At 46.1% G+C, this 20,962-nt stretch overlaps 1 protein-coding gene across 1 annotated transcript; it reads left to right on the top strand.

Annotated features, from left to right (window-relative positions):
- Positions 1–30: 30 nt before the first annotated feature.
- On the top strand, positions 31–20,229 carry MSRB2 (methionine sulfoxide reductase B2). The gene is made up of 5 exons (XM_008701367.2): positions 31–221; positions 8,407–8,507; positions 12,847–12,923; positions 18,206–18,353; positions 19,478–20,229. The coding sequence occupies exons 1-5, from the start codon at positions 110–112 to the stop codon at positions 19,580–19,582; spliced, it is 543 nt and encodes a 180-aa protein (XP_008699589.2). The 5' UTR covers positions 31–109; the 3' UTR covers positions 19,583–20,229.
- The last annotated feature ends 733 nt before the right edge of the window (positions 20,230–20,962 follow it).

Here is a 20,962-nt window from a genome sequence, read left to right as displayed (position 1 = left end):
CGCGAGGACGGAGGCGGGGCGCGCGAGGACGGAGGCGGGGCGCGCGAGGACGGAGGCGGGGCGCGCGGGGCGGCGTGCGTTCTCTCTGCCGGGCTCCGTGCGCGGCGTCATGGCGCACCTGTTTCGCGCGCTATGGGGTCTGCCCTTCCGAGAGATTCCTCTACGGGCCGTAGGGGGCCGAGCGGGCAGCGGCGGCGCGGGGGCTGGTCTGGGGGACGCAGGTAGGATGCAGGCCGCGCAGGTCCCGCCGCCGCCTCCTGGGTTTCGGTTTCACTTCACCTGCCTGGACTAGGGGTCCTGAGCGCTGGTTCTGCACCTGGCGCTTCCTTCTCGAGAAATTTCTTGGGTGCGCCCGTGTCCGCCCCTCCTTGAGGTCCAGGACGGTGGGTTGTACATTTAGAGGGGTGTGGGCGGTTGTCACCCATTTCCTCCCCCCACCCTCCGTAAAATGTCGGGCTCAGGAGCCTCTGGTGCTTATCCCCGGACTCGAGGCGAACAAACGCGGTGGTTGGTTGGGTCAGCGACCCGGCACTCTGCGCTCCCTCCTGTAATGGCCTGTGGTCTGTTACACTGTCCCCCTCTTAAATTCTCGTGCTTCCTTTCCCAGGTGGGAAGCAAACAGTTCAGACTTTGGATTCCTGTGTTTCTATGTGTGTGTGCCCCGGCCCCAGGGAGATGTGTGGGCTAATAACTCGTTCCCTTTTAGACTGATAATCTTTGTTCGTCAATGGCTGAGAGACAGTCCAGAGAAAAGCGTGTGTGTGCGCGTGTGTGTTTCTTCGAAATGACTTTGGCTCCTCTGTTGGATTGGGGCACATTTGCCCTTTTCACCTTTTAGTATGGAGTCACCCGTGGAGACCTGTGTCAATTGCCCTGTATTCAGATATATTTCAAGGTAATTTAGTGCTCCCTGTGTATTGGCTTCATGGGCAACTGCCCAGCTGTCCCATCTCTGAATCCGATTGTCTTATGTGTCCATTGAAGAAATGTAAAGATACCTGTTTCCTCTGAAAATGTATCCAATCACTTGGAATTCTTTTAATCCCCTGAAGTTTTCAAAATGTAGTTTTAAATAAATAAAATCACAGGCAGTGTGGAGGAGTGGCTGATCCAACATGACTTCCAGTCATAGCCTTCAGCACCCCTCGGTGTCTTAGCCAATCTGATGATATTTGTTGCATACCTACTGTGTGCCAAGCATTGGTTTTCTGAGAACCACAGGCGATGGAAACATCATACTTGTGGGCTGGAGCTCTCCTCATCCCCCTTTATAGGATAGTGGTTTCAATGGAAATGTGTCCTTTATGTTTATACTAGTGTTGTCAGAAATAGCCCTAATGAACTGCCTTAGGATCTGAAGTTCTTCAGCATTTAAAATTTGGCCAGTCTCCAATACCTAACAGGAGCTGTGTAACTTATCAAACACCCCCTCCTGAGAATTTATTCCAAGGAAATAATTCAAAAGAAGAAGCTATGTGTATAAAGATGTTTTTAACAGCACTACTCTTAGAACCAGAAACTGGCTATAACCCAAATGTCCATCAGTTAAGTAATGCTTAAATAAACCAGAAAAGTTCAATTCAGCAAACTGTTATAAGCACCCATTAAAAATTATAGACAGGTAATAGTTTGGTGGCTAAGGGCTTTGGTGTTGACAGTGCCACTTACTGGCTGTCTTTGGGCACGTCCTGAACTTGGTAAGCTTAAACCTGTTTTTTTCTTCTATAGAATAAGGATAACGATAATAGTAGGGTTGTACAGAATAAATGAAAAAAAATTAAAATACTTCATCACAATGATTGGCATTTAGTAAGCACACAATAAATGATAATTATAATTACATAAGTAAATGGAAAGGACAAAAGTGTAGCTACATTTAACCTATGTTATAGACTTAGGAAGGTTGAGAGAGAAACGAGAAGACGTTGATAGTGATGGAGGACAGTTCCACAGCACTGAGATTTCTGATATGCAAGAGGTACCACCCCTATGATCTTGTCGTCGAGACTGACAAGAGCAAACTGAAAGAGGAAAGTAAGAAGTATCCTGGAGAAAACTGTTGTTTCAGGAAAACATTCTAGAAATACCCTGCTAGGAAACCATCTTGAGCATTGCTTAAGCCAGTCTAGTCACTGGGGTGGGAAGGAAGACTAGTCTGCAAATTAGAGTGGGCTGGGGATTCTTTCTGTACCTGTTCATAATAGATTCCCTTAGTCTCAACAAGTATTTATTGAAACAAGGCTTGTTTGTATGTGACACTTGGCAGTATAGCAGCTGTGGCCAAAAGGTTAGCAAAACCAGAAGGAGGTAACCAGTAGGTGACCATAGGACCACGAGGAGGGTGTTCTTTAAAGACGAGAAGATGTAAGCCCTCCCCAGGAAACACATGACCAAGAAGAAAGACAGCCTGTGCAACTCACAGCACAGAGAAGGGAACCCAAAGGAACCTGAGTTTATCAAAGCATAGTTCAAAGAAAAGCTGTGTAGCTAGCTAGCACAACAGTGAGAGCAACCAAGTCTTTTGGTGGTGAAGATAGCAAGAGAATGCAGAGGGAATCTGGAAGACACGCGGCCCCAAAAGGACCAACTCAAGGTGCAGATGATGTGGCTTGAGACAGAAAACACCTCAGTCACACACAAAAGGACATGAAGACCAATGTGGAATCATCTCTGGCCACTGGTGGCCAAGTGACCTTACTCATTCCTAAATTCTCACTTGTTGTGTGTCGTATGTACAGGCACCTAAATTGGTGTTTGGTAAAACTGTGCAGAATTTACTCCTAATGCAATTTTCATTCCGAATGTAGTTGTTTCCTAAAGCATAGTATATTAGTTGGCTAGAACAGCCACAACAAAATACCACAGGCTGGAAGGTTGAAACACAGTTTTCTTTCGTCATCATTCTGGAGGCTGGAAGTTCAAGATCAAAGTGTCAGCAGGGTTGGTTTCTCCTTCGGTCTCTCTGGTTTGCAGATGGCCATTTCTCTGTGCTCACGCATCCCTAGAGTTTCTTCCTCTTCATATAAGGATACTGGTCAGATTGGGCCCATCCTTATGGCCTCATTTTAACATAATCACCTCTTTAAAGGCACCATCTCCAGAATACAGCCATATAGATTAGGGCCCACCCATATGACCTCGTTTGGCCTTACTTATCTCTTTAAAGGCCGTATCACCAAATACAGTTGCATTCTGCGGTACTGAGGATTAGGACTTCAACATACGAATTTGGGGAGGACACAGTTCAGCCCCTAACGCCGTGGTTACAGAAACCTCTGTAAGTGATGCAGACCACATATGTGCTGACCTGAGAGCACCTAGCTGACCCCTGGGCATTTTGCTATCATATCAAGGCAGAGTTCGTCTTCTCTTGACAGAGTCTTCCAGGCTGGCAGATTTTCAGTTAAATTTTGCGTAACTGGTGCTCAAAGAGCAACTAGTCTGAACATTGTTACCCACCTATGAAACCTTTCATGCACATGGTGTAAAAGGTACATAGTGATAAGATTAGTGGAGCCATGAAAAATGTACTTTCTGATTTAGATGAAGGAGTAATTCTTCCATCTAACAAATATTAGTTTTAAATTTTAAGCTAAAAAAAAAAAAGAAGAGGGAGAAGGGGAGTATCTGAAAACAAGTAGTCACTGTAATAGGTGTAGTAAAATACAGAATGATTGGAGAGGGAGCTGGGGTCTCATCTGGGACTCAGACTTTAGGTTCAAAGCTGAAGTGTGGGAGTCCCACTGAATTTTAACCCTTCTTGAAGTCCCACTTTCTGGTGTCAGCTGCTGTATTGTGTTGCATGTGTAAAGACACTAAGGGCAACGCTTCCAGGAGACAATCCAGGTTTTTTTTTTCTCTAATCCATTCCACTTCCTACCCAAAAGGAGAAGGGAAGATAATAGCGGCTTTCCAGATTATAATTCCCAATCTTAGTACCAAGAGTCAGTTTTCCTCTTAGAAATCCGTAGAAATAATGCAAGATCTTTGCCAAAGCCAAGAACGTAGGTGGAGTGACATGGCAGGACAGGTACTTGAAGGGTAAAGAAAGTGTTTTATCATGGTGCTCTGTTACTCCTTTCCTTAACAGAGGTCAGTGATAGGCAGGGTTCGGGTTACACACATTGCCCTCAAGACCAGCTTAGATTCTGGGAGGAGGAATCAAATCCTACTAGCAAATCCTGCTCTTGCTCTTGCCTTCCTTATTGTCACTGTTTGAGGTGGCCCTTGTGTGACCAATCCCGCTTAGGTCGTGCTGACACATTGGCACTGGCCAAATTTTGAATCTTGCCCTTTGTTGAAGGTTTACGAAATATACACACCTCTCAGTCTTTTAAACTGCCTAAAATGGAATGCGTTCCACTTCCCTTATGGGTCAACACATAGTTCACATCCATTAAAACCAATTCTAATCCTGCTTGCCGTGGAGCCCAATGCAGGGCTTGAACTCATGACCCTGAGATCGAGACCTGAGCTGAGATCAAGAGTCTGACGGACTCAGCCACCCAGGTGCCCTCCCACTTACTTGCTCTTAAAACAACAAAAACACCTTTCCCTGCTAACCCAGCCTGAAAAGATTTCACAGTGTTTCTGCCGCTCAGTTGGTGGTGAAGCTGGGATTGCTTTGTAAAACTCTTTTATTGTTACCTTGAATAGTAATCTAAACCTTATACGGTCAGTAAAAATTTCACCACTGGTCTCCCATAGTTCATCTACTCAAGGTCAAGGTCAAGAACAGCACTCCACAGCTCTCCCCTTTCTCCTAAATCATCAATTTAGCCTCTTCACTGGATCATTCCCAACAGCATACTAGAATACTGTGATCTTTCTCATCCCAAGGAATGCCCTCAACCTCACTGCCCCTTCCAGCTACCTCCAGAACTCCTGAAAGGACTTACCTGTTTGCACTGTCTCCCTTTCCTTCCTCCTATTCTTTGTATCAAATCTATTCCAGTCAGATTCACACACACACACCCACTCCTTCACCTAAACTGCTTTTTCAGGGCACCGCTGACCCCCACATTGCTAAACCTAATGGTTAATTATTAATTAATTATTAGTCATCCCTGTCTAGGACACCACATTCTTGCAGTTTCCCTTCCTACCTCTTTGTCACTTGTCCCCGTCTCCACAACCTGTGTATCTTGGAGTGCTCCAGCCCTCGGGCCTCTCTGTCGTCTTGACAGTCACCGACTTGGGGATCTTCCAGGCTCATGGCTTTAAATAACAGTGTAACACCGAGGAGTCCCAAATTTACGTTTCTACCTTGGACTTCTCCCCAGTTTCTAAATCTACATATCCAACTGCCTGCTTGACATCTCCATTTGAATACTGAATTTTGAAAAGACTGAACTTTTATTAACAAGCCTCCAAACCTGTTTCTCCTGTAGGCTTCCCCAGCTTCTGCTCAGACCGAGAGACTTGGAGTAGTGCCCCTTGACCGTGTTCTTTCTCGTACTTCACATCCGCTTCGTCAGCAGATCCTCCGGCTCTGCCATCAGAATACGTCTCGTGTGTGACCCCTCTAAGCTTGACTGCTGCTGCCACCCCGACCCAGGACTGTTCCATCTCTCAGCCAGGTGGTTCACGTGCCCTCTGTCCCGGGTGCCCTACTGCAGCCTTTGGCCTGCTTCAATTTCTTTTAGTATATCAGCCAGTAATCCTTTTAAATATGCTAGGTCGTGTCATGCCTCTGTTTACATCCAATGACGTCCACAGTCACTCAGAATAAAAGCCATCATCCTTAGGGGAGCTTCAAGACCCTCGTTGATCTGCCCCCCTCCCCATTAGCTTTCTGCTCTCCATTTCTAACTTTCCTGCTCACTCCACCCATTCCCCCTGGCCTTCTTGCTATTCATCAAACATGCCAGGCACAACCAAATAGTTTTTTGTCTTGCCTACATGCTCTTCTCCTATACATGGCATATTTTCTCATTTCAGTGTGACAACATTGAACAGTTTGGGGCAGTGAGAAAAAAGAAGTGGTGCAAATAGGGGAGAGCATACAAATTAGGAGACTTTTGTAATCATCTCTACTGGAGATAATGGTGCCTTTAGCCAAGGTAGTGGCAGAGGAGTGAGAATGAGCAGATCCTAGAGTTAGGAATTAGAACCAACAGGGCTTGGTGCACGGAAGAGGGAAGGGTCGTGCATGATGGCCTGGCATTCTGGTTTGAAGCATGGGTCAATGAGCTAAAACACAGGAGAGAAGGGGCAGATTTGGGTTGGGGCAGGGGAGCTACATGAAGTCCTTCCGTGTCTGGTGTTTGAAATGGGACATCCTCGTGGGGATATCCAGGTGTGGCTATGTATGGATCTGGAACTCAGCAGAGATCTAGGATGGAGGCTAAACTAGATCTGGGAGTCTCATCGTGCGGATGGTTCTGTAAGCTACTTGTTGGATGAAATCACCCAAGGGGCAGGTGTGGTGTGGTGACAGAAGCGAGCCTAGGACGGGTGGGTTCATCTGAAGAACACCAGTATTCCAGGGTCAGCTAGAAGAAGTGGAAGGCAATTAACAGGAGAAGCAAGAGTATTGGTTGCCATGGAAGCCAAGCTAAATCAAAGCTACCACAGAAGAAATCAGGTGTCAGTACTACGGAGAAGCGAGAGAGAAGGATGACGTGTTCTAGGTTTTACCGAGAAGTCCTCAGTGGGCTCTCTGAGAATGCATGCGGTTGAGGGGGGGCGGTTATGTGTCTTCAGTGCGTCATACCTGGAGGCACGTGACGTTGGCTTGCCCCACTGTTGGTGATGCTAACTTGGCTTACTTGGTTAAGGTGGTGACTCGTACATTTTTCCGTTGTAAAGGTACATTTTCTTCCTTTGTAATTAATATTTTGAAAATGTGACTCCTCCATTCTTCAGCAGTCTCCCACCCAGGGTTTTAGAATCCCCTGATGATTCTTGATTGAATCAGTTATTATTTTAGTGATTATAAAGATTTTTTAAAAGGTTTATCATTCTGGGCACCTGGGTGGGTCAGTCAGTTAAGAATCTGCCTTCAGCTCAGGTCATGATCCCAGAGTCCTGGGATCGATTCCCGCATCAGGCTTCCTGCTCAGCGGAGAGCCTGCTTCTCCTTCTCCCTCTTGCCGTTCCCTGCCCCCCCCCCCCGCTTGTGTTCTCTGGCTCTCTCTGTCAAATAAATAAGTAAAATCTTTAAAAAAAATAAAGGGTTTATCATTCCTTGTCCATTTATTACTTGGCATTCTGCCTGGTAACTCTGAAAGCCACAGAGCAGTAATAATTGTCACATAAATACATTTTGCTTTGCTCCCCAAGAAACGAGTTCCAGAAAAATTGTGTGTACCCGAGCTATATTTTCATAAACAAGAAATCCCCATAGCCTTGTAAAAAGCATTTAAGAAAGGACAACTTTTAATATATTTAACAGATTAAAAACCTTATAATAAAATGTAAACAATCGTAAGCAATCAACAATATATAATACCGAACATTGCAGAGTATTATGAGCTAGCAATGAAGAGAGATGTTTTTTCTTCTCTGAAAGATAATTAGGGCCTTCTTTTGGTAACCAAAAATGAATTTCAAATATGATTTTCAGACATGTTTCATATTTGGTGGGGACACCACGAAGATGTCTGACCTCATCTTTGTTGCCGTGGTCAGGTTACTACGCTTCTGGGCCTCTGTTTTCTCATTTGTAAGTCGAGGTGGACAGATTATAAAATCCTTTCTAATTCTTAGTGTTGGATGATTGAAACATTGATTATAAACGTCGGGCTTCCTACTCCCCTTTGGCTAAAAAGGCTACTGTCCTCGTTGCTTTATGTACACAGTGGACTAAAGTAGGAAACTGAAGCATAAGAGTAGATTCTGGTAGGTCTCCGTTTCCTTTTAGGGGCATCGACTATAGGAGTCTCTCCTTTTTTCCACACAAGAAGATTTTTTAATAAAGACCTCCGTTGACAAACAAAGTCAGAGAGATTTTTATAAACCAGCGAAGGAGAAGAGTTTAATAACCCGCTAGCTCCAGGTTCCTGCCTCTCCAATCACTCGGCTACTCCCGGCTGTATCCTGACAGGAAATACTCCTCTGAACATAGTAATAGCAGAAGCATCAATTTCTACCCCCGGGTACCCGAGGAGAATTTATTCTGCATTATTTCCTATTTCAGCTGCCTCCTGCGCTTCTGCGCCCCAGCGGGACTGGAAAGCTGGCTGGCTGCTGGCTGCTCCTTTCTTGTTAAACTAATGAGTCAACGGAAGCGTTTTGTGCTGGAGCTTTCTGGTCCCTGCGAAGAGGGAAGATGTGGGAGAAGGAAAGGACGGCCTTGTCCTGCTGGGTGGTCACGCAGCAGAAAAGCTAAAGGAGAAAAGCTAGAGAAAAACGTCCTTGTGCCTTTCTGTTTTAATTCTAAAAAATCCCTCTTGAACACCCCAGGGCCTCTCACAAAGCAGGAGCCGTCTCTCACCAAGAGCGAATGGCAAAAGCAGCTGACTCCAGAGCAATTCTATGTCACGAGAGAAAAAGGAACCGAACCGGTAAGCCGCGCCGAGGCTCATTTCGTGATCGGATGGGTGCCGGGAGGCGGGAGGGCGGTCGGGACAGCTCTTGCTACGGAAGCCAGAAGCCCCCTCCTCCGCCTGCGCTCTGCCAGCCTGTCCCTCCTCCGCGCTGCTCGCTCTCAGGCCCCGCGGCCCATCCACTCGTAAGACACCCCGGCTGCCTCGCCCGCCTCTTCTGCCTCCTCAGTGACCTTCCAGTTGCTCTGCTTCTCTCCCAGCTCTTGCCTCCACGCTGCCCCTGTCCCCCCCCCACGCTGCCCCGCACCCCCACACCCCCACACACCCCCACACCCCCGCCTCTTGCTTGGTGGACGGCGTGTGGCAGCCCCCGGCTGTTCTGGCTGCCATTCTCTATAAGGCTGCCAGAGGGGCGCCTGGGCGGCTCAGTTGGTGAAGCAGTTAAGCGGTTAAGTGTTTATCTTTGTCTCAGGTCATGATCCTGGGGTCCTGCTCATCAGGGAGCCTGCCTCTCCTTCTCTCGCTCCCCCTGCTTGTGCCTTGCATGCTCTCACTCTTTCTCTCTCTCTCTCTCTTTCTGTGTCAAATAAATAAAATCTTCCAAAAAAAAAAAATGGCTGCCAAATCCAACCGCATCCCTCCAATGCTAACAGTCCCTCAGTGGCTTCCCTCTACTTCCAAGGTAAAGAGAAAAGTTTACAAATGGCCCTGCAGGCTCTGCTCCCTGTCTCCTGCCCCTGTCCTCATCATCTCCACATTTGGACCACACTGCCATCTCTCAGCTCTCAGACACCCTGGGCTCCCTTCTCCCTAAGGCCCTTGAGCCCTGCATCCTTCTCTCACCTCTTCTCACCCTGTTCATTCAGACCCACCTCTTAGCCCTCAGCCCCAATCCCACGTGCTCAGGGAAGCCTTTTCTCAGTCCCAAGCCGGGCTTGCTTTTCCCGGCACTTGCCCTCCAGAGCATTCGCCATTGTTGGGACAGCCCTGGCCCCTAACAGGGTGCCTGGCTGGAGTCTGCACTCGGAGAGTAGATTTTTGTGAATACTGAATGAGTGCAGGCTGAGAGGCACAAACAGTATTTAAACGGCATTCAACAAGCTCAGCTTCCATTCATTTCTGGAAGGAATTGTCCTCAGTGGTTCGTCATTGTAGTTCCATTTTCCCAGCACAGCGTTTCTTCACAAGTCGTGTCTTAGACCCAAATAGAGCCATTGGACTAGAGCTGTTGGTCGTGGTTATTAGACGTTTTCGTTTGTGAAGCAGACCCCACGGAGTGGACCACAGTTGTTTTGCAAAGTTGTAGAGTATTTATATCTTTTCTTTAGCAGTCCCTGCAAAGGTCAGACCGTTGTCCATGTTGACATGGCCTTATCATCATGGGGCACCCTCAGCTTCTCCGATGGTAAAGTCGTTAGGCCAGCAGATCCCAACAGAGTCTTGTAAAGTACTGGTATTTTTAATAATCCTTCCTGGGGAAGGAGACACAGTCATTATTGCCGATGGTTGGGGGGCCGCGTGTGATGCTCGGCGCGCAGTTGAGTATATCTGGAGTATTTAAGCCGGCCCTTTCTCAGGGACACAGCCAGCCGGGGTTTGGTGTATAGACAGCGCCTGGAGATGAGCTCACAGATGTTGAGGGCAGTAAATCTGTGGGATTCGCAACCAGATGGCGCAGTACACTCTGCATTTGGCCATTTTACAAAACGAGCATCATCCATTATTTTAAGTAATGTTATAAATCCCTTTCAGTTGATCCATTTCCACGTGTAACTTTTCAGAATATTGCAGAACCCACTGGAAGCCTGGCTAAGGCAAGGGAAGGAACACATCTCAGATTTCTATTTGGTAACTCAAACTTGGGAATTCTGTTGCACGTGTTTTGCTCGGGCAGCAGTAAGAACGTGCACTCTACAGCAGCAGCACAGAGCTGGTAGCGTACCAGCTGCAAGGCAGCTCTCAGTAGAAGCGGGTTTCCTGCAGGCCTACCTCCGTGCACCCTGCAGATCTGCTCTCCGCCTGCTTCACTCTGCTCTCAGCTCTGGGAAGAATAACATTGCCCCCTTCCCTTCTGACCGGTGCTCAAGTTTGGCCAGTGGATGATGCTAGAAAGGTCAGAGGACACGAGGGGCGCCTGGGTGGCTCAGTCGGTGAAGCATCTGCCTTCGGCTCAGGTCAGGATCCCGGGGCCCTGGGATCGAGTTCTGCATTGGGCTCCCTGCTCAGCAGGCAGCCTGCTTCTCCCTCTCCTCCCCACTCGTGCTATCTGTCACTATCTCTGTCTCTCTCTCTCAAATAAAATATTAAAAAAAAAAAAAAAAAAAAAGGTCAGAGGACACAACAGAGAAATCGGGACCCAGGGTCCTCTAGCGCAAGCTGTAGCTCCCGCAGGCTGCCCTCACCGACAGGCTCTGGTCACTGCCCCTTCCTTTGTCCCACGGGCCTAGTAGGGGTGGGGTGTCTTCACCCTCCCTTGTTGGTTTCCATTGGCCCTGTCTCCACCTTTGTAAATCATTCTGTGTGAAATTATGTGCAAATCACCCCTTTGAGTGTGCCGTCTGTTTCTAACAGGTATGTTGTAGTAACCAGATAAAGGAGGGAGAAGTCCCCTTGGTCCAGACAGACTGCCTTCGGGCCGCGGTGGCAGAATACCACAGACCCAGGGGCTTCAACAGTGGACACTTATTTCTCACAGTTCTGGAGGCTGGGAAGTCCAAGATCAAGGTGCTGGCTAGTTCAGTTCCTGGCTTTTCCTCCATCTCTATAACGTTAGCACCCAGACCAGCACTGGGTACACACCAGGCTTTCAAGTAAATACGAGAACGAACAACTGAGCTAGAACTTGAGTTTGGCTCTAAATAAATGCTAGGACTTCTACAGACTTGAGGTAGGAGGAGGGAGACATTAGGAAATCAGTCCAGGAGGTAGTGGGTAGATGTCCCTTCAGAAAATGCCTCAGCTAAGGACTCCTTTGTATTTTTTTTTTTTTACCGTGATACCTGTTGCCTGTTACTTCCTCTCTTCACCTGTCCCCCTGCAATGACAATATTGTATTTTGACTTTTGTCAGACTGGATCCTATGGTGTAGGCTTTCCAGATCAGCTTCAGGACAGGGAGCCCTTTGGCACGGGTGTCTCGCCAGCCCAGCTGGGAGGGGTGTGAAACTTTATGGCAGATGCCGGTTTGTGCCAAGGTTGGGGGCCAGCACCCAGGGGGACGGGCCATAAAAAGACCAGCTTACTACTGTTCAGGTGTCTGCAGCTAAGTTTAGAGTCTTTAAAGAGGGAAAACGTCCAGGTGTGCCCAGATGGTAGGCTCAGTGGGTTATTCTGAAATTGTCCATGATGCGGCTCACTGAAAACGTGCTGTTAATACTACCACCGGGAATGTGAATGTTTGACCTGTGAAACTGTTGGGTTGGGAAATCTAGAAAGGGCAGAAGAGTCCAGCTTATTTCCTAAGTCAGCTCTGTGACTTGGTGACCCGTTCTGGGCATTGGCTTCTCTTTCATCCTGTAGAACGGGACAGTGCTGGCCACCAGAGCCTGGTTATGGATCTTTCACGGTTGCCTGTGTGAGAGCTTTGTTGGTTTGTTTTTTTTGTTTTTTTTTTTTTTGTCCTTTTAATTTACTTTAACAAAAGTAATTGGGCAATTTTGTTGTTTGTTTCTTTTTTTAACAATGAAATCCAGTTTTCAAAATAGCACTGTGAAAGGTACTGACTTGGCAGGCTCGTTCCTCAAGTCTCCTGTGTTGTTCCTGGGAGACCTTTGAAAACCTACGAACTCTTTAAGCCGCGGTTAATGAAGTCATTTCATCGAAGTAGTAACTTCGGTACTGGGATAATCTAACTCATTATTTAAACATTTAGTAAGTATACCGTGTCCTAAGGACCACGTGAGGCATGTGAAAGGCGCAACCACGAGCCCACAGAGCTCTGCTTTTCATGTATTTATATTCTATCTTTAATTGGAGATTTCAGAGTTTTTAGATAGTGGACTGGATTCCTATTGTATTAACTCTTTTGAGATGAAGACTGAAATCTTACACAATCCAGGGGACTGTTCTCTCACTTTTTCACGGACTTTGATGTTCTTGGATGAAAGGTGCTATATAAATACAAAGCATTATTAGTGTCATAATTTGAATATTTAGCACAATAAAGGCTGGGTTGTGATAAGCCTGCAAGGCTGCTTCATTGGGCGGGTTAGAACTTCCTCTCCAGTGATATTTGCACTTTGTCAAATTAGTACAAAAATTCCTTTATTTGGGGACCGAATCTGGGGTTTAAATCTGCTGTATCATCCCCTGCTGGTGTTATGAGAAGCCTACAGCTGATATATCTGATTCACTTTCAGCCTTTCAGTGGGGTCTATCTGAACAACAAGGACTCAGGAATGTATCACTGCGTGTGCTGTGACAGCCCGCTCTTCAGGTAAGGATCGAGAGAGGTACTGAAGGACAACAGCCCTCCAGATTTCTTACAGCTCTGTCTCATTTGAAGCCTGGGATCAATACATGCCCGTGTTGTTTTTAATTGCCCTCCTCATTTGCCATGGCTGCTATGAGGAGAGCTGTTTCTATGAAATACTTGCCCGTCTTGATTATTTCCAGCATTTAGAGCAGTTAACGAGACTTCTTAGCCTGTATTCTTCTTCCTGTATCCCCGAGAAATAGCAAACAAGTAAAACTTCGTAGGCACCTTAAGATAATGCTATTAGAATATTTTCCCGGGAAAGTATTTAAAGAAATCTAAACCATAATAGTATTTGCTCGGCCATGTGATTAAAACTATATCTCTCCCAGGGAAAATGGGTTTATAATTTAATTTGGGAAATGTAGAATTTTATGAGGATAGATTCCCCACAGTGCTTGACAGTAGTGAATGCCATGCCCTCTTCTATATAGCTAAAAGTAAATTTAATTGTCCCTTGATTTCAAAGCCTCTTTTAAGTCAATCAGGATCTGAAATCTCTCAACAAAGGCTTTTTTGTTTAGACATGCAGGAAACAGTCTTAAAAAAGTAGATTCGATGAAGAAGAAAGGAAAACATCTTTGAAGTCCTGTTTTCAGAACTTCAAAGATATTTTCCTTTCTTCTGCATCAACTCTAAATTGGTTTAGAATAAAATATAAATCAAGCCAGCTCTGTGAATCTTCCATTAGGCAGTGCTTCGTTACGTCCTCTGGGCTTGGAGCAGACTGGGCTTTCTTGGGCTGCTGGCTGCTAATGCGGGTGAATTTGGAAAGCCAGACCCCGCCTGCAAGGATGAGGAACAATTAGGATTGATTTCCCTTCGTGCTTACGGAAGGGCGGGTCTTTGCTCAGATTCATTCACTATGTCAGTGGCTGGTGAGGAGACTTCTAAGATAGCAGTCGGCCCAGGATGGCCTGGGGAAAACTAAAAGAAGGAAGTTAATCTTAAAGTAAAATGTGGGACACATATTTCTGAGACATCAGTTGTTCCTTGACCTTTGGTTCTGTTAAGTTGGAGAAATAGGACCTTGAGATGGCCAACCTGCTTTTAGTCAAAAAAGGTATAAAGGACCGCCTTGGTACCGTGTGGTAACCAGATAGATGTTCTTCTCTGTCTCTGGACTGCGAAGACAAGAGCTGAGAAATGGTCCTTGGAAGAGCATTCTTCTGCTTCACATTCTTCATTTTTTTACTTCATTGGTATTCCGGTTTCTGCACTAGCAAAGTTGAGACCTTTTCCTACCCAGTGCCCACCATCCCCTCACCACAGCAGCCAGTCACGGACTCACAGAATGTTGGAGCAGGGAGGGACCTGAGACCAGAGCACAAAGCTCTGTCCAGTAGAAATTTCTACGATCATGGCAATGTTCTGTATCTGCTCTGTCTGATATGGTAGCCACTTGTGGCTCTTGCTTGAAGATGAATTTTTAAATTTTATTTCATTTTAACCAATTTAAACCTAAAAGCCCGCATGTGACCAGGGGCTACTGTTTTAGCACAATGCTTGTCCAAATTAGGAAAGTTGAGTGACCAACCATAGGTCACTGAGATAGCAAAGCAGCCAAGACTAACAGGAGAGCCAGCCAATTCTCCAAAAGCCCGTTTACCAAAGGCCAGTACACTGAGCTGCCAGTTCACCAACCTTATTTGTTTCTTTTCTAATCATTTAGTTTTAATTGGAAAGTTTCTATTTTCTTAGGGACTTTGGAGTAAGTTTCTGTTCCATTTTCCTGCTGCTGCTGCTATAACTGAGACTGGGAGAAATAAGAATATATTTACAAGAATCTTTTATGTTCCAGAATATACTCTTCTTACAGATGTATTTGTTTGTAGGAGAGATGGTATAGCAGAGTGGCTAGGGTGCTGCGGTGTACGTCCTGGCTCCATTGCTGTGTGACCTCAGGCAAGTCTCTTAACCAGTCCATGCCTTGATTTCCTCACCTGTAACGTCGTAGCAGGACAGTGGTACTGACTTCAGAAGCTGTTGAGGGGATCAGCTGAGTTAGGAAGTAACACACACGAGGGCCCCGTGTCACGCCTGGCACACGCCGAGCACTCAGTACATGTGGGCAGCAATTCTGCTTAGAGCCAGCTCCTTCTTCGGGCTATCTCTATGGATACATCTTTGATAATGAGGAATTCTTGTGACCACGTGGTAGTTAATGGGAATCTGTAAGTGGGGATGATATTCCTGAGCATGCGTCCCATTCAAGAGGAGAGTCTGAGGATTATATTCTTGTTTTGCCTCTCATTCTCCCCTCTCTCTCTGTCCCCAGTCTCCAGCCTTAATAATAGCGAGCAGGGGTGCAGGAAAAATAAACATGCCTTCAAATGCTTGTAGAGGTAGAGTCAAAATGAGAAAAGGTGGTCAGCCGAGAAAGAGTCAGCTAGATGTGGGACCGCTGCCTCCGGGCAGCTGGGCTGCCTGCTGCCTGCACCACTGCCGTCACGCACGACCACCGTGGCGCGTGCTCCAGGAGACGCGCCTCCTCTCCAAAGCCGATCCAAGGTTCCCGGGTCAGGAACACTCTCAGGATGTTATCGCTCCCCTGGGGACTCCAGACTGTTGCTTTATTAACCTTGGAATCATGTGACTTTGCCCCTGCTTCGCATGTTCCCCTTTCTTCTCCTTCTCCCCCCCCCCGTTTACCAATTCTGGAAGTGTTTATTAAAAGCCACTGTCGGGCCACATACTTCATGCTCCTACATCTCCTTAGGATAGAGGGAGTCTGAGAGCCTGATGTGACTTGCCTTCTTACGCACATCCGGCTGTCCGACATGGTATAAGGAGCTAGGTAACATTGGTGAAAAGCCCTTTATGTGTTCCATTCCTCCAAATGAATGGAAATTCTTCTAAGATGCTAGAGTTGTCAGTTCTCACCAGGTGCCTCTGCTGTTGTTTGGGGGCTGTGGAATTTCCAGAAATGAAGAAAAACCAAAGCAAATAACCATATAACAAACATGCAAACACATAACAAAAAACAAAACAAAACCAAAAAAAACACCTCTAAGTGTATATGACAAGAGATGATCCAGGATGGCTTTAGTTTTCCAAGGGAGAACCTTATAGTCTGCTAATCATTTAAATATGTATATTGGAACTTCCAACCGGCCTTAATGTTAGATTTCCCCTCCTAAATTATGTATGATGGGCCTCTCATATTACCTGGTAAAATCTCCAGAGTCTGTATATTGCATCAATAAAGAGGTATCGTTTCCCATAAACATTTTAAATGACTTTTTATTAGTCTTAGATTCGTTCATTAAAAAATTTATTATATTCATAATTCTCCATCAAAATGCCTTTAATGATCACTAGTTACATGTTTCGTTAAGGGTGGAAAGGCTGTGATTAAAAAATACTTAAAATGTTTTTCCCTGGGCCAGGCTGGCTCAGATGAATAGTTTCGAACCCTTTCAAAAAGGGTTGCAAAAACACTTGGACCCACGGCTGCTCAAATTTCATGGATATCTGTCATTCGTGGTAATGATTTTTTTAAAAATGTAGCTGCTGACTTATGTACCATGTGCGTCTGACACCGTGCTAGTACAGTCTACCGGGAAAGTATGTCAGGTAATCCTCTCAGCAACCTTGTGAGGTAATAAGGCCATTACTGTTCTATCCCTGAGGTCACTGAGGCTTTAAAAGATTAAATAACTTGCCAAGGTCACACAGACGTATCAGAGCCTGGCTTCATGCCCAAACCTTTCAGAACTCAAGGCCCTTACGCCTCAAGGTTCTAAAATCCTGGTCCGAGGACCCCCGGAGTTCCTGGGACCTTTTTAGGGGATCTACAAGGCCCTCTCTTTTCTAACTACATGCCCAGGAGGCCACTTCCTCTTCCAGTACTTCAACCAAAATAATATTGCAGCAGATCGAACGCAGAAGCGCATCTGAAGAGTCGGTGGCCTTTCCTTGTTTAAGCTAGACATGAAAGGGGTTTGCAGAACTGTGAAACAATGCAGCTCTTCTCACTAAATGTTTGTTTCATTTTGGAGAATATAATTATCAGAAGAATAGGTTATTTATGTTACCGGGTAATAAATATATAATTTTTTAAAATAACGTAGAAATGTTTTTAAATTCTGTTATAATTTCTAATTTATTAAGCATTGATATACATAATTCATGTAAAGAAAAGAGATCCTCAATAATCTTTTAGTATAAAGCAGTCTTGAGATGAAAATGTTTGAGAATGACTGCATTCCACTGGACTTTCTGCTGGGGTTTGTGCTCTAAACTGAGCTTCTGTGTTCGTAGTCTAAGGATTTGATTATTTGCCACTTTTCCTTCTCTTTGCTCAGCTTTTTGGGGGGTTTTGTTTTTGCAGAGTTTTCAATGCACTTCTCTCCCCTTTCCTTAGAGAGAGAGAGGGAGAGCCGCCTCCCTGCCATTACAAAACTTTCACTCTTTCCCTAGTGCCACTTAAGGGAGCTGCCCTTCAAAGCACTTGGAGAGCGGGTCTGTGGCGAGTGGCTTCGTTTGCTGCCCTCCCACTCCTGTGGTCGGCGCCTCTGGCCCTCTCCCACCTCAGTGTCGTTAGTTCCTGTGGGACTTGCACGGCAGGGACTGGCTCAGATGCCCCGGCCTCTGGACTAATTATCACCGTGCACGTTCACAAGCACTAACCTTGTGCCCCAAGAGCATCTCCGTAAATCCTCAAGGCATCCCCCTAACATAGGTGCTTTTATCCGCGTGCTACCGATGAGGTCTGGAGCGGGTGCGGAGCTGCCTGGCGTCACCCGGCTAAGAAATGGCAGAGCGGCTTTGGAATCCCTGCAGGCAGGCAGTTAACCCGAAGGTCCTGCAGCCGACAGTGGGCGTTTCATCAGGCCTCACGCTGCTGGGCCCAGACCCTCATGCCCTCCTGTGACCACGACCGTCTCATTTCCGTTTCCCCCTTTACTGCATTTAGAGCCCTCGGATTTGATCTGAGTTTCCTAATATGCATCACAGGTCACAAAGCCCCTAGTGTTTTTCGGTCCCTATCAGACATGGAGAGAGAAGCCTCCAGCATCAAGGGAACAAGAGATCCTTTGACGGTCATGAGACGTGTAAACAGTGAAAGTGCAGTGGGTGAAGTTCCCATGGAACGGATTGCTCCTGTAACTGGCCTTGAGATCTGGCAGAGGAGAGAGGGGACCAGACCCTGCTTGGTAGAAAAATGAGTTGGGGCATAAAATGCTCTTTGTATGTTAGTAACGTCTCAGCAGCTGCCGGGTGCGGGATGTCTTCCACAGTTCCGAGAAGAAGTACTGCTCCGGCACTGGATGGCCTGCGTTTTCGGAGGCGCACGGGACATCCGGCTCCGATGAAAGGGACACGGGCATTCTGAGACGTGTGGACACCTCGTTAGGATTAACTCGCACCGAGGTTATCTGCAAGCAGGTGGGGTGTTTTGTGTTGTTTTGTCTGTTTGGTTTTCCCCGATGCCGCCCCGGCCCAGGTGCCACAGAGAGCGTTTGTGGTGTGAAAACATGGGAGTACTTTTGTCACTGCAACACGGGGGGTTTCTACACTTGCTGCCTCTGATCCCTCTCTCCCATGATTCTGGGCTCCGTAAGGAAGAGAAAGAACCTTCCTGAGCCACTCTGAAATAGCCTTTCCTGGTTCGAGCCTTCCAGAGACGGGCCAGAGTGAGGGTCTGAAAGAAGGAGTCGCCCTGCACATTGTTTTGAATGCGGACAGGCAGCAGGACGGCCCAGGGTGCTGGGCACCTCTCCGCCTCCTTCCCACTCTGCAGCGTGTCACCAGCAGTCAGAGGGACACTGCAGGTGATAGCGGCACGGGATTCCTTCTGCGGGTCTGGTAGGGGACGGTGCCTTAAATCCAGGCGACACGTTCATTTTTGTATCCTTGGGTGCTCACTTTTTAGTTTTTTAAAACACCAGAGGCAAGCAGATAAACAGCCTGTCTTATCATCAGCAAAAACCATATACTACAGTACCTGTAACATTATCGAGTACTTACCTAGGAGTTGTATTAATGCTCTACAAGCATTGTATCAATTAATCATCACAACAGCTTTATTAAGTAGGTATAATTATTTGTCCCCATTTTATAGATGAGTAAATCAAGGCCTAAGTTAAATAACTTGCTCACATTCTCGCTGATAGCTGTTTACCGCTACTGTGCTCTGCATTCTTTTTTTTTTAAGATTTATTTACTTACTTGAGAGAGCGAGAACATGCCCTCATGACTGTGGGAGCTGGGGGGAGGGGCAGAGGGAGAGAATTTCAAGCAGACCCCCCACTGAGCGTGGTTCCCAACTGCGGCTCAATCTCACGACGACCCATGAGATCATGACCTGAGCCAAAACCAGGAGTCGAGCGCTCGCCACCCAGGCGCCCCTGCATTCTTTCATTTCTTACGTGCATTCTGAAGCGATGGACTTTTTCCCCATGCAGACGTCAAACACCAGAGTGGGGTGGCCATGTGGGGTTCCCCTGTCTAACTTCACATAAAGAACTTTGTCTCAGTGGAGAAATGACAGAGGCTTCTCTACTTTGCAGTGTGAAGCCCATCTTGGCCACGTGTTTCCTGATGGCCCCGGGCCTACTGGTCAGAGGTTTTGCATCAACAGTGTGGCCCTGAAGTTCAAACCAAGGAAACACTGACTGTCTCCAAGGATCCCTTTCCCTCGCCACTGCTCCATTTACACGCTCAATTTTCAGTTTATGTGAATGACTCGTTTTATTTACTACCAGACTAAGCTAAGTTTGCTGCTGGCAAGCAAGTCCCAGCTTCTGTAATTGACTTACCTGGAATCAGCCCAACCGGACTCCAGCTTGGATGGTGGAATTTCACAGAATGACAGAGGGGCAGCCACATTTGACTTCTGTAGGCTTTGCCTGGAACCAGAGTGCATGACTCTTTGGGGACATTAAGAAGCCAATGGACTACAAGCCAAAAAGTTCCTACAAAACTACCCTGAACTTCCCATTGCGTTAAGTCCTTTGTGGACATACATAGGTGAGGGATCAAGAGAAAAGAGGAAGGAAATACAGGATTAGAGTAATCAACAATCCCAGCATTGAAAGAAGTACCAAGGACTGGGATTATGGAAGAGCAGCATTTGGGAGGCACACATGGTGATCAGTGGGATGCATGATTCTTTTTCAAAATTTTAAATGTCTTGAACATTCTGGTTTCATCTTTTCTACTGGCAAATAAGTTCCAATGGGAGTTTGTTAGATTTCTGTGGTAATGCATAAAAGTGGCTACAAAGTTAAGCTTTAAATGTTCAAATAAAATATTTAGTAAAGTTTTCTGTGTGCTTTTTGTCTGAGCCTATGAATTTGCTCTTTTACAAAAACAACTCTACGGGGCGCCTGGGTGGCTCAATTGGTTAAGCTCTGCCTTTGGCTCAGGTCATGATCCTGGGATCCTGGGATCAAGCCCCACATCGGGCTCCCTACTCAATGGGGTGTCTGCTTCTCCCTTTTCCTCTGCCCTGCTCCTGCTCTCTCTCTCAAATAAATAACATATTTAAAAATCTGGAATATTTTTAAAAAATCAAAATCAAATACCCAAAAAAATTAGATTACATGGTAGGAGGCATTTGGTTATACCAACACTAATAGGAACTCAACTGTTTTACAAATTGAGAGTCTTGAATAATTTGCTATTGAAAGCATTTAAATTATTTGAGACATAATGGACAGAAAGGAAACTTATTTATTCCATTTTTACTCCTTATTAGCTTGTAATGCATTATGCAGCTCTTTTAGTGGTTACCTTGGAAATAACAACATGCATTCTAAACTTGTCACAGTCTTATAAAAATTAGTACTTTTTGCTACTTCTCCAAGAATGCTAACCTCAAAACACTTTAACCCCATTAACACCTTTCCATATTTTGTGTTACTATCCCTATGTATTTAATTTAACACATTTTATTTTTTTTAAGATTTTACTTATTTGAGAGAGAGAGAGAGCAGGGTGGAGGGCTAGAGGAAGAAGCTGACTCCCCACTGAGCAGGGAGCCCGATGTGGGG

The sequence above is a fragment of the Ursus maritimus genome, unplaced genomic scaffold (genome assembly GCF_017311325.1).
Source record: "Ursus maritimus isolate PB19 unplaced genomic scaffold, ASM1731132v1 scaffold_31, whole genome shotgun sequence".
Classification (NCBI taxonomy): Eukaryota; Metazoa; Chordata; class Mammalia; order Carnivora; family Ursidae; genus Ursus; species Ursus maritimus.
Note: the sequence above shows the minus strand (reverse complement) of the source record. Positions and strands in the feature narration are given on the sequence as shown.